Source organism: Meles meles, chromosome 6 (genome assembly GCF_922984935.1).
Source record: "Meles meles chromosome 6, mMelMel3.1 paternal haplotype, whole genome shotgun sequence".
Taxonomy (NCBI): Eukaryota; Metazoa; Chordata; class Mammalia; order Carnivora; family Mustelidae; genus Meles; species Meles meles.
In genome coordinates, this window is record NC_060071.1 from 77,521,686 (window position 1) to 77,536,554 (window position 14,869).

The 14,869-nt window shown below is 57.9% G+C and overlaps 1 protein-coding gene across 1 annotated transcript; it reads left to right on the forward strand.

The window, feature by feature from the left end:
* The first annotated feature begins 279 nt into the window (after positions 1-279).
* MMP14 (matrix metallopeptidase 14) lies at positions 280-10,670 on the forward strand. Its single transcript, XM_046008304.1, has 10 exons — positions 280-646; positions 4,717-4,865; positions 5,053-5,175; positions 5,556-5,863; positions 6,357-6,518; positions 6,863-7,023; positions 7,201-7,339; positions 7,472-7,622; positions 8,099-8,214; positions 8,562-10,670. Exons 1-10 carry the CDS (start codon positions 542-544, stop codon positions 8,900-8,902), a joined length of 1,755 nt encoding a protein of 584 aa, XP_045864260.1. The 5' UTR covers positions 280-541; the 3' UTR covers positions 8,903-10,670.
* The last annotated feature ends 4,199 nt before the right edge of the window (positions 10,671-14,869 follow it).

Genomic DNA, 14,869 nt, shown 5'->3' on the forward strand with positions numbered 1-14,869 from the left:
AATCAAGCCACCTAAAATATGCTTAGGGGGAGAAAGTCTCCCATATCCCGTCTCCTAAGTCCCCTCCTACACACACACAGAACCCCCTCCGTAGCTGTGGCCTCAACCCCTGCAGATGGCAGCCTCCACCACAAAAAGGCAACTTAGGGTGTTTTTTTTTTTTTTGGTTTTTTTTTTTTTTACCCGACTCTTGGCTGTAATTGGATTCAGGCTGAAACAACCACGTCCGCACCGGGAAAGGAGGGCATTGGGGCGGGGGCGGAGAGACTGTGGGAGAAGGGAGGGACCAGAGGAGTAAGAGAGGACTCGCAATGCAGTTCGCAGACTAAGCAGAAGAAAGATCAAAAAACGGGAAAGAGGGGACGAACAAACAGGCACTTTCAAGAACAATCCCCCCATCTCCAAGCGGACAGCGCTCTAGGAATCCAAATTCTGTGCCCACCGAAGACAAAGGCGCCCCAAGGGAGTGGCGGCACGACCCCAGGGCTTGGGGCCCCCGCTGCGGAGCCTGCACGGCTGGCTGCCGGGAAGGTCGCTGACCATGTCTCCTGCCCCACGGCCCACCGGCAGTCTGCTGCTCCCCCTACTCACGCTCGCCACCGCGTTCGCCTCCCTCAGCTCGGCCCAGAGCAGCTTCAGCCCCGAAGTAAGTGAGCTCTCCCGGCCCTGCCGGGAGTCGGGCCCGCCAGGGAGGCGAGCCGGGGGTCTCCAAAGGGACAGGCTCCTCCTTGGAGAGCAGCAAGCTCGGGGGTGCTCGGGAGCAGCAACCCCCTCCTTTTGCTTTCCTTCCTCATCTCCAAACTTCCAAGTCGATCCAAGTTCTGTCTTCCCCAACCAGCCCGCCACCCCCACCCGCCGCCACCGACTTTCTTTCCCAGTTCTTTCCTGGGAAGAGCCTTACGGCTGGGGCCCACCGTCCCCGGTTCCCCTGGGCTCTGAGCTCAGCTGCAGAACCAGGACGGACCCTGGTAAATACTTTGACTCTGCTCAGCCCTTGCGCTGCCCTGCTTTCTTGTCATGTGAGCCAGTCCGTTGTTTCTTCAACTTTTCGGCCCTCCAGCTCTCTCCCGTCCGCACCCGCCGGCCGGGGAGGCTCGGGTGGACCGCGCCGCGGCTCCGAGCCCCCCCACGCTGCGCGCCTCCCGGGCGGTCCCGGCCCTCCACGGGTGCAGCCGCCACCAGGTGGGGTTGGGGCTAGACCGGCCGAGCGGCCCCGTCCCCCGCCCCAGTCCGCCTCCCCGCGCTGTGTCGCGGCCCGGAGCCCTGGCGTCGAAGGTCGCGCAGGGCTGGCGCCCCGACCGCCTTTCCGTACACACAAAGCTTTCCTTGTGAGCTGGGGGTTCGGCAGGGAGGCCGCCTCCTCCCTCTGCCCCCTCACCACCCCAAGCCTCCCCCCACTCCGCCCGTGGCGCCTTTAGGCTCTTCTAGTTGCCTTTGTTAATTGCTTTTTTGCTAATTTGTTAATTGCTTTTCTGTGCAGGAAGACTGAAGGCATCGCACTGGGGAGTGGGGAGAGGGCCCGGAGAGGTACCCGCAGAGGTCTCAGGCGCCCCCCCAACCCATTCCCCGACGCTGGCCCACCCGCCTGGGAGGAAGCCGCGTGGGAGTTGTCTAGGGAGGTTTTTCCTCTCTTTCTTGCTCTCTCTCTCTTATTTTGGGGTGAAGGTGGGAGACGAATTTGATCAGCTTCTTATTTTGGGCCATCTCAACCCACTCAGCCCGGCAGGGCCTGGGTGCGGTCGGGAGGGGCCGGGAAGGGCCCCAGAAGGGGGAGGGGATCTGGGCTTGGCTTCCTCCCTCTGGGTCCTGGCCCCGGACCCACCCCCGGAGGAAACATTTCCAGAAAGAACACACTCTCTCTGTCCCGAAGGGATCTGAGGGTAAAAAGTGAAGTGTGGCCCTAGGAGTGGGGGTGACCAGGGAGAGTACAGCTCTGACCTGGGGCTAAGCCTGACAGGGCCCTGCAGGAGTCATCCTCACCCCTGGCCTGGAGTCTTCATCTCAGGCCTGCAAGGAGAGCTCCTAACAAAAGAAGCCTGGGCATCAGGGGGCTGCCCACTGCCAAACTTGCCTGCCCTGCCCTCCCTCCCCTGCCCCACTAGGCCCCCTAGGGGAGGGGCAGCAGCCCAGGCTCTGTTCTAAGTGGGTCATGGGCAGTCCCAGTGCCAGAACCACCATTTGCTTCTGGGCCACTGAGGGGTGGGAAGCAGAGGGAGGGAGGAGCAGGCCCAGAGGCTCCCATCCAGGGCCTGCTGGAGTTTGCCAGCATTTCCCCCAACCCACCCAGCTTCTCCAGGACTCCTAGGCCAGAGGTGGGAGGGGTTCTCTGGACCTCCCCCCTCTCGGGGAATACCTCCAAGACCACTCAGTTTTCAAGACAAAGCCAGCCAACTGAGTTTTTGGACCTAACATAGTTGCTCTCTCTCCAGGCCAGTCTAGAGGGCGAGCTGGGGTGGCCAGGCCTCAGGCAGCCGGGTCCCTCCCACCAGGCCTCCAGAGTCCTGCACCAGCTCCAGGACATCCCTCTCCTCCCCGTGGCCCCTTCTGGAACTTGGCCCTTCCCCCACCCAGCCGCAGACACAAGAGTCTTCTCTTCTGTGGTTCCTACCTCACCTCCTAGTCTTCTCTGTGGTTCTTGCTTTGCTCAGAGCCTAGGCCTGGGAGGAGAGGGATGGGGGCACTTCCTTTCCAGGCCTCGAGGCTCTCTTGAATGCAGGGAAGTCCCTTTCTTGCCTAAGTCTCCATTTTTCTCCGTCGTGTATGGGGTGGACGTTGTGGGTGGGAATATTGAGACCTGTCTACTTTCTCAAGAGGGATTTATCCCAGAGCTCCTGGATGTGGATTCTCCCATCCAAGTACTAACCAGGCCCGACCCTGCTTAGCTTCCGAGATCAGACGAGATCGGGCGCGTTCAGGGTGGTATGGCCGTAGACCTGGATGTGGATTCTCCTCGCCTCTCTGCCACCCTCCATTCTGTTATTCAGCCCTAAGAGAATTCCCCTCAATTTCCTTCCCTGAGGGTCGAGGAGGCCTGACTTAAGTCCTCCTGACTTCCAGCTCCAGGAGCAGGCCACTCCCACCCTTCTCCAAAGCTGAAGCAGCTGCTCCCTCACCAGGGGTCAGAAGCCTGGGGTGTGTGTGTACACCACAGGTGAGGCGAAGGGCAAAGGGAGTTTCCCGCATACTTGGGCACAGGCCACAGCAGGCCTCCCACGGGCACTAGCTGTGGCATCAGCCAGCACAGGTCAGGGCACGTCCACAGCTCCTGGAGAGATCAACCAGGTTCTGTAGCACCCTGCTCTGCTCCCCTATGGTCTCCCAGAGGTTAAACTTGGCTCCCTCCTCTACTCCTGAGGAGGGGCTCTCAGAGGCGGGTGGTGCTAAGCTTGCTCTGACCAGGCCTGTTGGCTGGGGAAAAGCTGGGTTGTTTACATCTTGGGCCCTAACTCCCATCAGCCTTGGGGGATCACTTCCCAGAACCCTGTTGCAATTCTTGCCCCACAGGCACATGTCCCCAGTCAGCTGCTCCTGAATCACCCCCAGCCCCAATGCAGGAGCACTGCTCCGCCAGCAGGGCCTGCGCCTAGAGGTGAAGGGCGTCAGGAAGATCCATCGTGACAACCTGGGATGGGGGTTGTGGCACCCAGCAGCAGCCTCTACCCGCTCTGCGCTCCAGGCTTCCATCCTAAGCAACCTGCAGGCCCCCTCCGAACTCCTGAGGAAGGCAAAGCTGGAGCAGGGACCAACACAGTATCTCCATCGGAGAACCCGAGCATTTTCATATTCCATATATAACTTGGCTCGCTTTACTTTTCAGGCTTTCGGAAAATGCTCCATTGTTCTTACAATAAAGGCTGGATTTTTTTCCCCAACAGGGCTTTGTATTTTGTGTGCCTTTCGATCAAACACCGAAAACCTAACTTTATGTTAAAGCAATACGCCAGCCTTTATCTTATGAACAATTCACAATATACCTCAAGTGCAATGCTGCCACCGAGTCTCTACCACGACCGCCATCTCCCACTCCCTCTCCTGAGAACCTCACATGGGCCTTTAGGTCCCAAGCCCTAGGTCAGATGCTTGGATGGGGACAGTGGCAGGATCCCAGCTCTGTGGCTGGGTCCCAGCCCCACCACCTCCAACGGTTCCAGTGTCCTGTCTCAGCAGCCAGCCTCAGCCCTAGCTTCTGCTCTGCTTCCTCCTTTCTAAAAAGATGTCAGCTGTGAGGGTCCTAGAGGCATGGCATACCTGTCCCAAGAAGGTCTCATACCGGGCCCAAAAGAGGGCCCCCCCCTCAGCCTCCCTGCCTCCATCCATCATGGGCACAATCCACTCACAGGTAGGACGTGCTATATTTACAAGAACACTGACACAGAGAAGAAAAGTGCTGGAAGGAATCACAGCTCTGAGAAGCTATCCCAGGACTCAGTTAAGCCATCTGGGCTCCCATTCTCAAGAGTTACAGCCAAAGTCCGGAGCCATGGCTCCCCACCCCTGTTTGAGCCCACAGCCCCGAGAGGACAAGTCATACTGGGGCCTGGGCCAGAGTGCAGGTCCAGCCTGGGAACTCCTCCAGCCCCACTGCCAGAGCCAGGCTGGGAGCTCGTTGCCCTTTTCTCCCAAGCCAAGGATATCTGCATGCCAGATAGCAGGGGGAGGCAGAGGCTCCCCTTGGGCCAAGTGGAGATGCTCTAAGCCACGCTCTTCTCCCTGCAGGCCTGGCTGCAACAGTATGGCTACCTGCCCCCCGGGGACCTGCGCACGCACACACACCGCTCACCCCAGTCCTTCTCAGCTGCCATCGCTGCCATGCAGAGGTTCTACGGTCTGCGCGTGACGGGCAAAGCTGATGCGGACACCATGAAGTAAGTGCCAGACCCTGGCGGGAATCCTGCATGACACCCACCTCCCAGCGACAACACTGAGCACAGAGACCTTGCTACCTATGCGCCTGACTCCTGTCCCCTCCCCTTCTCCACACTGACCCTAAGGCCAGGCACTCCCCCTCTCAGAAGACCCTTCTCTTTAATGGCCACGATTCTCACACCCCAGGGCCATGAGGCGTCCCCGCTGTGGCGTTCCAGATAAGTTTGGGGCCGAGATCAAGGCCAATGTTCGAAGGAAGCGCTATGCCATCCAGGGCCTCAAATGGCAGCATAATGAGATCACTTTCTGGTGAGTCCAACAGGCAAGTTGCCTTTCTCAGAACATCAGGGTCGCCCTCCCTATCAGTTGTGCTCATAGACTCGGAGGCCTCCTATCCTACTCACCTCCGTCCCTGGGAAGCATCCCTGGGAGTGGGGAGAAACATGGCTGTAATCCTGGAGGAAGGTGCAGCCTGCGGGGGATGCACCCCAGGGCCAGGAAGCTGAAGCCTGTGGGGGGTCTTGAGCCCTCAGTTCTTGGGGCAGAGGCATCAAGAGGCAGCAGGAAGAGCCGGGGCAGCAGAGGTAGCTGGGCGGTTCAGTCAGACCTGGGAAAGTACAAGGAAGGAGAATTGTATTCGTTGTGATGCTAACACACTCCCCTCCTCTCCCCACGTGGCTGGACCTCAGCATCCAGAATTACACCCCCAAGGTAGGTGAGTATGCCACATTCGAGGCCATTCGCAAGGCATTCCGCGTATGGGAGAGCGCCACACCGCTTCGATTCCGAGAGGTGCCCTATGCCTATATCCGCGAGGGCCATGAGAAGCAAGCAGACATCATGATCTTCTTTGCTGAGGGTTTCCATGGTGACAGCACACCTTTCGATGGCGAGGGTGGCTTCCTGGCCCATGCCTATTTCCCGGGCCCCAACATCGGAGGGGACACCCACTTTGACTCTGCTGAGCCCTGGACTGTCAGGAATGAGGATCTGAATGGTGAGCAAAGTAACCCTGGGACTCATTTATTCTGGGGAGAGTCAATGATCATTTGGAGGGGTGTTTGTCCTGCCTCCTCCCAAAACCTCAAACCCCCAAGTCTCTGGGCTACAGAGATCTCCTAATCTGACTTCCAATGAAAGCAGGATTCTTATTTTGCTCCATTTACATCTGGTCCCTTTCTCACCCAATAACTGACTTCCCAGTCAAAGACTTCCCACTTTCCAGGCAAATGTCACCTCTAGCTCCTGGCAGAACCTGGGGCCCAGACGGGACCTCAGCTTCCCTTAATACATGTCTCCCTGGGATTGGGATCTGTCCCCAGAGCACCCTCTCATCTCTGCCCAGAATAGATTGCTGACTGGCTTTGTGGCTTTTTGGGTGGAAAATGTGACACGCAGGCTCAGGTGTGAAAACCAAGCCTCTGGTGGGAAAGCAGGGCTTCTGAGGTAAGGGACCCAGGCTGCCTTCATAATCATCGCCATCCCTCCAGGGAATGACATCTTTCTGGTGGCTGTGCATGAGCTGGGCCATGCCCTGGGCCTTGAGCATTCCAATGATCCCTCGGCCATCATGGCGCCCTTTTACCAGTGGATGGACACAGAGAACTTCGTGCTGCCCGATGACGACCGCCGGGGCATCCAACAACTTTACGGTAAGTAATCTATGCCCACATCTATCTGCTCCTTCTCTCCTCTTCCTCTCTGACCTGTGCATCCCTTCCTTTCCCCCATGCCCTACGATCTACCCCCAACCCCACCTGACCCTGCCTCCACGCACCACCTACTCCCACTTTCTTTTTTTTACATTATCTCTCCTACATGTTTAATTATTCTCCCACTTTTGATTCCACCTTTTCTGTCCTTTCCCACCTGATTGCTTCAGCCTCCCCCATAGGGCCATCCACACCTTTCCAAGGGGATTGTCTGCCCATATACCTGTTCTTTCCGCCCCCCTCTGCCACAAAGTCTGAAGTGCCTCTCATGTTCTCTATACCAGGGAGTCAGTCAGGGTCCCCCACCAAGATGCCGCCGCAACCCAGGACGACCTCCAGGCCCTCTGTCCCTGATAAGCCCAAAAACCCCACCTATGGGCCCAACATCTGTGATGGGAACTTCGACACTGTGGCCGTGCTCCGAGGGGAGATGTTTGTCTTCAAGGTAAGAGGAAGAAGTGGGCCAGTGTGGGGGACGGGAGGGCTCCCAGCCCGGCAGGCTGGGTGGAAACAGCAGCAGGAGGACTAAGAACTAGAACTGAGACAGTGGGAAGCTTTGGGGACCAAGCCAGAGGACTCCCTGTAAGACAGAATGTACCGTCCCCACCTCGACACCCTCTAGGAGCGCTGGTTCTGGAGGGTGAGGAATAACCAAGTGATGGATGGATACCCCATGCCCATCGGCCAGTTCTGGCGGGGCCTGCCCGCATCCATCAACACTGCCTATGAGAGGAAGGATGGCAAGTTTGTCTTCTTCAAAGGTAACTGGGCATTCTGCCCTAGTTCTCCAGGTGTGCGGAGAGTCTCCCTGGAGGACTGGATTCCACTTGACTCCTCCAAAGACACAAGAGCCCGAGGGGAACCCTGATCCTGCCCTTTCCTCTCCCCACCAGGAGACAAGCACTGGGTGTTTGACGAAGCTTCCCTGGAACCTGGCTACCCCAAGCACATCAAGGAGCTGGGCCGAGGACTGCCTACTGACAAAATTGACGCCGCTCTCTTCTGGATGCCCAATGGAAAGACCTACTTCTTCCGGGGAAACAAGTGAGACCTCAGCCCCTTGACCCCAGGCCTCCCTCCTCAGATGCCACCCCAATTCCCTCAGTTTGGGAGAAAGACCCACCTCTCCCTGGGATGTTTTCCTGGAGAAGTTGGTTGCTGGCTGAGTCTCTGCCGTTGCCTAGCAACAGACAGCCTCCATCAGGTGCTGAGTGAGTGGGAAGTGACCGGGTCACCATTTCAGACCCAGTCATTTGGCGCCTCCTGCCCCCAGCACGGTGCCTCCACCCCAGCAGCCAGGCACTGTCATTAAAGGCTACCGGTGGCTCCTTGCAGCCTGGGACCTCCCATCCACCCCCACCTTCCGCCACTTTCAGACACAGGCCCTCATTACTCAAAACCCCGGTCCCGCACCCCGTCCGTCGGCACCCTTTGCTTTCTGGTGGGTTCAGTCTGGGCCCCGCTGCGCTCTGAGGACAGGCCCAGTGCCCTACTGCGTCCCTTCCCCTCCTGTCTCCCAGGTACTACCGTTTCAACGAGGAGCTCAGGGCAGTGGACAGCGAGTACCCCAAAAACATAAAGGTCTGGGAAGGAATCCCCGAGTCTCCCAGAGGGTCATTCATGGGCAGCGATGAAGGTGAGGGGCAAGGGAGGTGTCCATGAGGGGAGGATGGGGACAGCGGATTAAGGGAGAACGGGAGGAAAGCTGGACAGGACAGTATGGTGGGGAAAACAGTGATGACAAGGGGGCTGGAAGCCTTGCCACATGCCAAGCTCTGAGCAAAGTGCTTTCTGCACGTCGGGTCCCTAATCCCCAGCGCCCTACTAGCCTGGTACTAGAACTACCCCAGTTTACAGCTAAGGCGACTTGTGTTCACAGAGGGTAAGGGATTAACTCAGCCGGCTCGCGTGGCTCACAGATTTCCCTCCCACTCTTCTCCTCCCTGTGTGTCTTCCCTGCCACCTTTTTGCTGACCGCTGCAGTCTTCACGTACTTCTACAAGGGGAACAAATACTGGAAATTCAACAACCAGAAGCTGAAAGTAGAGCCAGGCTACCCCAAGTCAGCCCTGCGGGACTGGATGGGCTGCCCCGCATCAGGGGGCCGGCCAGACGAGGGAACGGGAACGGAGGAGGAGACGGAGGTGATCATCATCGAGGTGGATGAAGAGGGCAGCGGGGCGGTGAGTGCGGCCGCCGTGGTGCTGCCCGTGCTGCTGCTGCTCCTGGTGCTGGCAGTGGGCCTCGCCGTCTTCTTCTTCAGGCGCCACGGGACCCCGAAACGACTGCTCTATTGCCAGCGTTCCCTGCTGGACAAGGTCTGACCCCCACAGCCGCCCACCCACTCCTACCACGAGGACTTTGCCTCTGAAGGCCAGTGGCAGCAGGTGGTGGTGGGTGGGCTGCTCCACCTGTCCCAGGCCCTCTCCCTACCCCACCCCCCACCTCCCTTCTTTTCTATCCCCTGACTGCCTCTCTCCACCTCAACCCTGGCATTGCTTCTTCCCTAGATGGAGTCCCCTGGGGGCTGATCAGGGGCTGCCCCTTTCAGCCCCTGCCCCCCCCCAGGGGCCTCTGTAGCTTGGTGTGTGCCCAGCCCCATCTGAATGTCTTGGCTCTGCACTTGAAGGCAGGACCCTCAGACCTCGCTGGCAAAGGTCAAATGGGGTCACCTGCTCCTTTTCCATTCCCTGATGTAACTTTAACCTCTGAACTCTGACCTCAGGAGGCTCTGGGCACTCCAGCCCCACAAGCCCCCCCACCTGGTGCACCCCCGTGGCAACCTCCTCCCACTCTTTCTGGTTTAAAGGAATCTAATCTTGTTGAGAGGGGAGACCCTAAGAGAATAGGAGTGGTGGGGGGGAGGGCCACACAGCCACCTTAAGACCTTGGGAGGGAAGCTCAGAGTCAGTCCCCTCTGCAAAGATCTGCCTCTGCCCCACCTGGCCCCAAGGACGTCCCCAGGAGCCTGAGCCATTAAGGGGCTGTAGAAACCCTTGATGGCCCTACCCCCACAAATGCCTTACCCCCCCAAATGTCAGCCTTGACTGGGGATGTCTGGGTTAGAGGAGTGGAGCGCACAGGCTGCAGCTCCCAGGGTAGGATGGCTGGGGCCAAGGAGAGGGACTGTCTGGACCCCTGGGGTGAGCCTGAAGGTGACAGAAGAAGCTCGCTTGAAAGCAAGCAGCTGGGATAGGGACCAAGGAGCGGAGCAGTCAGGGGATAGGACAGGACCAAAAGGCTAACCAGGGAGGCGCAGTGGGAGTGGAGGGCCGGGGGATCAGGGGAGGGAGGCCAGGTGGGCCAGGCCAGCAGGGACTCCACCAGGTGGGCGGTGGTCCCCAGGGGAGGCCATGTTTTATTGGAGGTCTGAGGAGGGGCTGGAGAAGGGCACACCTACTCCACTTTGGTGCCCTTTCTCCAACCAGCATACAAGTATGGGAAGGGTAGGGAGCCCAGAGAAAGGAGCAGAGATGACACACATCCAGGGACTGGTGACTCGGGACCTTCATGAGGGTGGCCACCTAGTTTGGGAGGTGACCAGGGGCTGACAGCACTCAGCAGCCTCGGCTGGCTTCAGTGAGGGGGCAGGTGCCTGGGTGGGTCTTGTCAGGTTAGCCCCTCACTGCCTGATACCCCCGCCCCTCGTCCCATCCTACCCATGTCCTGCCTCCTCTCCCCCACCCTGCCTGCCCATTCGAAGTCTCCTCTGGCCACCACAGGTGGTCATGGTACCTGGGACTTGAGAGAGTGAGACCCTGTGGGAACAGGGAGAGGAGAGGGATGTTAGGGGTGGGGAGTTCCGGGGGGGGTGGGGGTGTGGGGGATGAACGGTGCTGGCAGTTCGGCTAAATTTGTCTTGTTTGGGTTTTTTTTGTTTCGTTTAATGTATATTTTTATTATAATTATTATATATGAATTCCCTTCAAATCGTTCCTTTTTGTTAACAAGGGGCAGGGGAAGGGTGGGGGTGGGGGGGTGCAGAGGCATCAGACCCCAGGAACCTGCAGGGCGGGGCTGGGTCAGTGCCCTCTAAGGACATTTTTGACCTTGTTCAACCTTTCCACAAAGAATAAATGGTGTTTCACATTCTTTGTGTGGCTGCCTTCTCTCAGAGAGGTGAATGGAAAGCATGCCTGTAACCTGTGTTTTCTGTGACCTGGGGTTTCAGTATTTTTCATAATGGAATATGCTTATCCCTGGTGGACAGTGAGGGTTCAGGGCCATAGCTGGGAAGGAAGGCATACACACTCCGTGGAGGCAGGGAAGTAGTCCCCAGAGCCCAGGCGCTCTCTCCAACCCAGCCAAGAGGTTATCTTGGAGGCCCAGAGCAAGAGGAAGTGGTCAAGCTGAGGCCATACGGAAAATCTTCCTAAATTGCATTACCCCATCCTGTGATCTGGCCGCAGACCCTCTGTTTCCTCAGACCTCTCTTTCTGCTGCTGGGGACTCCCTGGATGTCTTTGAGCCCGTTAACACAGCCCTGCGTGCATCTAAGCCTCTTCTAGGCCTAGGGGGCTCGGGCCATAGGGGCAGAAGGAACACCCAGGAAGGCCGAACAGTTGTCCCGTGGCCAGTGAGGAGTAGCCTCTCTCTGGCAAAACAGGAATCTCACCGGACTGCCCAGGAGAGGCAGGATGGTCAGGGCGGAAGGGGAGAATAACAAGGCTTTGTTTCTTCGAAACTGCTGCCCCAGACAGGGTTCCCAGGCTGTTGACCCACCCTTCCTCTGAAACCAGCCTGGAGGGAGGAATAGCTCAGCTGCTGAGTCAGCTCAGCTGAAGGGGAGCAGCCCTCTTTCTTCCTCCCCTTCCCTTCCTGCCTTAGCCCAGCCCTCCCTGGGCTCGAGCCCAGGCCCCCTCCACAGCCTTCCTCCACGAGCTCTGGCCCCACCTAGACCAGCAGTTCTCTCCAGCTGCTCTTCAGGGCTGGCCAGTGTGATTGCTTTGGCAGAAGGGGTACCCCACCTCTCTGCCAGCCAGGAACCCTGACCCTGCGCCTGCCCTCCTCCACCTCTCCCGCCAACAGCTGTTTGGCACAGCCTATGTATCTCAGTGGATGTGGACACCTCCCTGCCACCCTCACCAGAGGGGATGGGGACCCAGGGAAAGCTGGCATGGGAAAGTCAGGGGTTGTCTGCGGGGAGGGGATGCGGGGGGCTGTGCGTGTTACAAGGAGCTCGAAGATGAGCTCATGGCCCCTTTGTGTTTTTGTGGCCCACATCTGGAGGCAATTACAGATGTTATCCAGTGGGAGTTCTGCAAAACACAGCTGGAGCCAGTCGAGGAGCCTGGGGAGGGGGGACTGCCAGAGGGAAGAGGAGGGGGAGCCTAGGGCTGCCACGGCTGGAGTGCGGTTTCCCCATCACGAGGAAATTGTTTGGCCCTGATTCTGGAATCACAAGATGCTCTCTGAAGCCAAGGGGGAGAGATGGGAATGGAGGACCAGAGACAAAGGGGGAAAGAGGCGGAAGAGGTTTCCCGAGCGGGGAGAACTGTGGGGTGGAGGCCTGCAAGGTCCCGTGCTTCTGACATGCCCTGGGCCTGAGGGGTCCAGCCCAGGGAGGCCACCCAGAGACGCTGGGAGGTGCCTTGCTGATCACACAGGGTCAGGCGGGGTGAGGGGAGAACAGAGGTCCCTGTGGCTCCCGAGAGACCTGAAAATGCTGCTTTTACTGGCCCTACCCTGCTCTGTCCATTGGGCCTGACCCAGTTTCTAAGGTTCCAAGTTCCTGTATTCGAAAGCAGCACATGGAGCTAGAGCAGCCGGGGAGAGCCAAGGGGAATCTGCGAGGAGGTTTGGGCAGAACCCAGGGACACGGCCTCAAAGGAGCCTGCAGCAGGGGCAAGCACTGAGCAGAGGCAGTGCTCTGCCCCCCATGGCACCCCACACATCTGAGCCCTTCCCCAGGGATCCTGCCACCAGCTGGGTCCACACCTCCAAGGCTGCCGGCCAGGTGCTGGGTCAGCGACATGAGAAGCAAGAATCAAAGAACGAGCCGGGCCTTCTAGAGAAGGGAGGACTGAGCAGGGTGACCCCTCATGCACAACCTAGCCAGCCCTGCTGGGACTCCACTGTCCCTCCCCTGGGGCCCCCTTCTCCGGACACTGACAGACTTCCTAGTCCTCTTTGCCCTCCGTACTTCCACTTCCCTTTCCAGCCAAAGGGAGGTGGTAAAAAAACCAACATTGGCTCAGGTCCTCATGACACCCAATGACATAGGCACAATCACTGCCCCTGTTTTACAGGTTTGGAAACTGAGGCCCAGATAAGACTTCCTTAAGGTCGTAGCTCCTTAATCCAAAATGAAAACCCAGGTCTGTCTGTTTTTGTGTTTTTTTTTTTTTTCCCTGTGCGGGTAGGTTCTGCCCTTGTCTTTGGGTGTCTTTTCCAATGTGGCCCCTGCATGGCTGGGTGTGTGTGGTGGTGTGTGTTCTGGAGATCTGACAGCCCATGAGTACTTGCTTCTTACTCCAACAGCATGGGGCACAGAAATGCAGCAGGAGAAGGGCTCTTCCTCAGAAACCCACTTTGCCTGCAGTCACCTCCTTTTTTGGAGGACAGGAACAGGTCCCCCTCTGAGGGAAAGAAGGAAGAAGCAGGAAGGACTCAGAAGCCAGAAGGACTGAGTGGCACCAGTGGTCACAGCTAAGGGAGGGATGGGGGTGGCGAATGGCTATGCAAGGGCCTAGGAGGACAGTTCCCATTCTCTGAGGCTCCAAGGAAACCCCAGTCAAGGCTAATCCATTGTTCTGCTGTCCCTGTACCCCCTTCTCACCCACATCCCAAATCTGAATTCACTTTCTTTAGGAGACCAGGGGCTGCACACTTAACCTGGGGGTTTCAGCCTTCGTCCCTCAGACAGTCTTGGGAGACTGGGGAGACCCAGTGGCGGTCTTCAAGGGGGCTGGGCAATTGGGGCCTGGAGAGGAGGCAGGCCTGACTGGCCAGAAGCCACCTTCCAAATGAGCTCACACACATACTTTCCACCCTGGCCCAGGGCCGAAGGCTGAGCGCCTTCCAGGCCAGCCTTCCCAGCCAGGCCCAGCCCCCTCTGTCCTCCACTGTCCCTCACTAGTCCTGGAACCAGGGGCTTCACAGCAGGATCAGGCACCCCGAAGCGGGCTATTGCCACACCCCAAGGTTGCAGCTTCCCTTGCTTCCATGCTGAGGCAGCACCTTCCCCCCGAAGGGTGCCTTATTTCTCCAATGGGCCCTTTGTGGCTTGGAGGAGGAGGAGACCAGTTTCCTGTCCCCACAGACCCACACCTGGGTGGGGAGGACCAATAGAGGGCACAGAAGAGGTGTCCACACTGCAGTGAATTGGCGGAAGGACTTCCTTTGAATGCCTGAAGTAGCTCATTGACTCAGGGACCAGACCAGGTCTGGGAGCTGCCTCATCATGGGTCACTTCCTGCTCACACACTTCACTTCCCAATAGGGACACTTCCCTGATTTGGGGCAGGATGGGGTCTGGGTGGGGCAAGGCCAGGATGACCACAAGAGAGGGGAAAAGACCGATGCCTCCGAAGGCCTAACGGATTCACACACATGCGACAAGCTCCAGCTCATTCTGATCCAGCCTGTGGTCAAAGACGTCACCCTTCGCTCAGCTTCCAGAGACTTGGAGCACCAGGCCAGAGAGCAAAATCAATTCCCAAAAATGCTCTCCTTGGCCACTCAGTGTCTGGCTCTGCGCTAGGATCATGGCTGCCCTGACGGTATAGTCTGGATCCAGTAATATTATCTTCCTGAGGTTCTGCGCATTTGTGTATTCACGTTCACTCTGTGTTTGTGTATGGCAGACAATTCGTCCGAGTTTGGATCCCAAAAATGTGGCCACTTGCAAGCAGCTCACACAGCCCGCCACAGCCCTGCAAGGCACTGATGGGATAGTTCTGTCCAGGAATGACTATGATTCATAATAATACTGACTCCACTGAGGCCACGGGACAAACACGTTCTGTCCTCACTTCCTTACAAAGGAGTAGGCTGGTGCTAGGCATGCAGAAGCCCCTTAATGAAAGTTTCTTGACTTAAAGGGGCGCCTGAGTGGCTCGGTCATTTCAGCGGCTGCCTTCAGCTCAGGTCAGGAGTCCCAGAGTCCTGGGACTGAGTCTCTGCTCAGCGGGACACCTGCTTCTCCCTCTGCCCTGCCCACCACTCCCCCTGCTCCTGCTCTCAATCTCACTCTCTCTGACAAAGAAATAAAATCTTTTAAAAAGGGGAAAAAAAGTTTGTTGACTTAAATTGCCAGTGAAAACTGTGAATTACACAAGCCAACAGCTGTA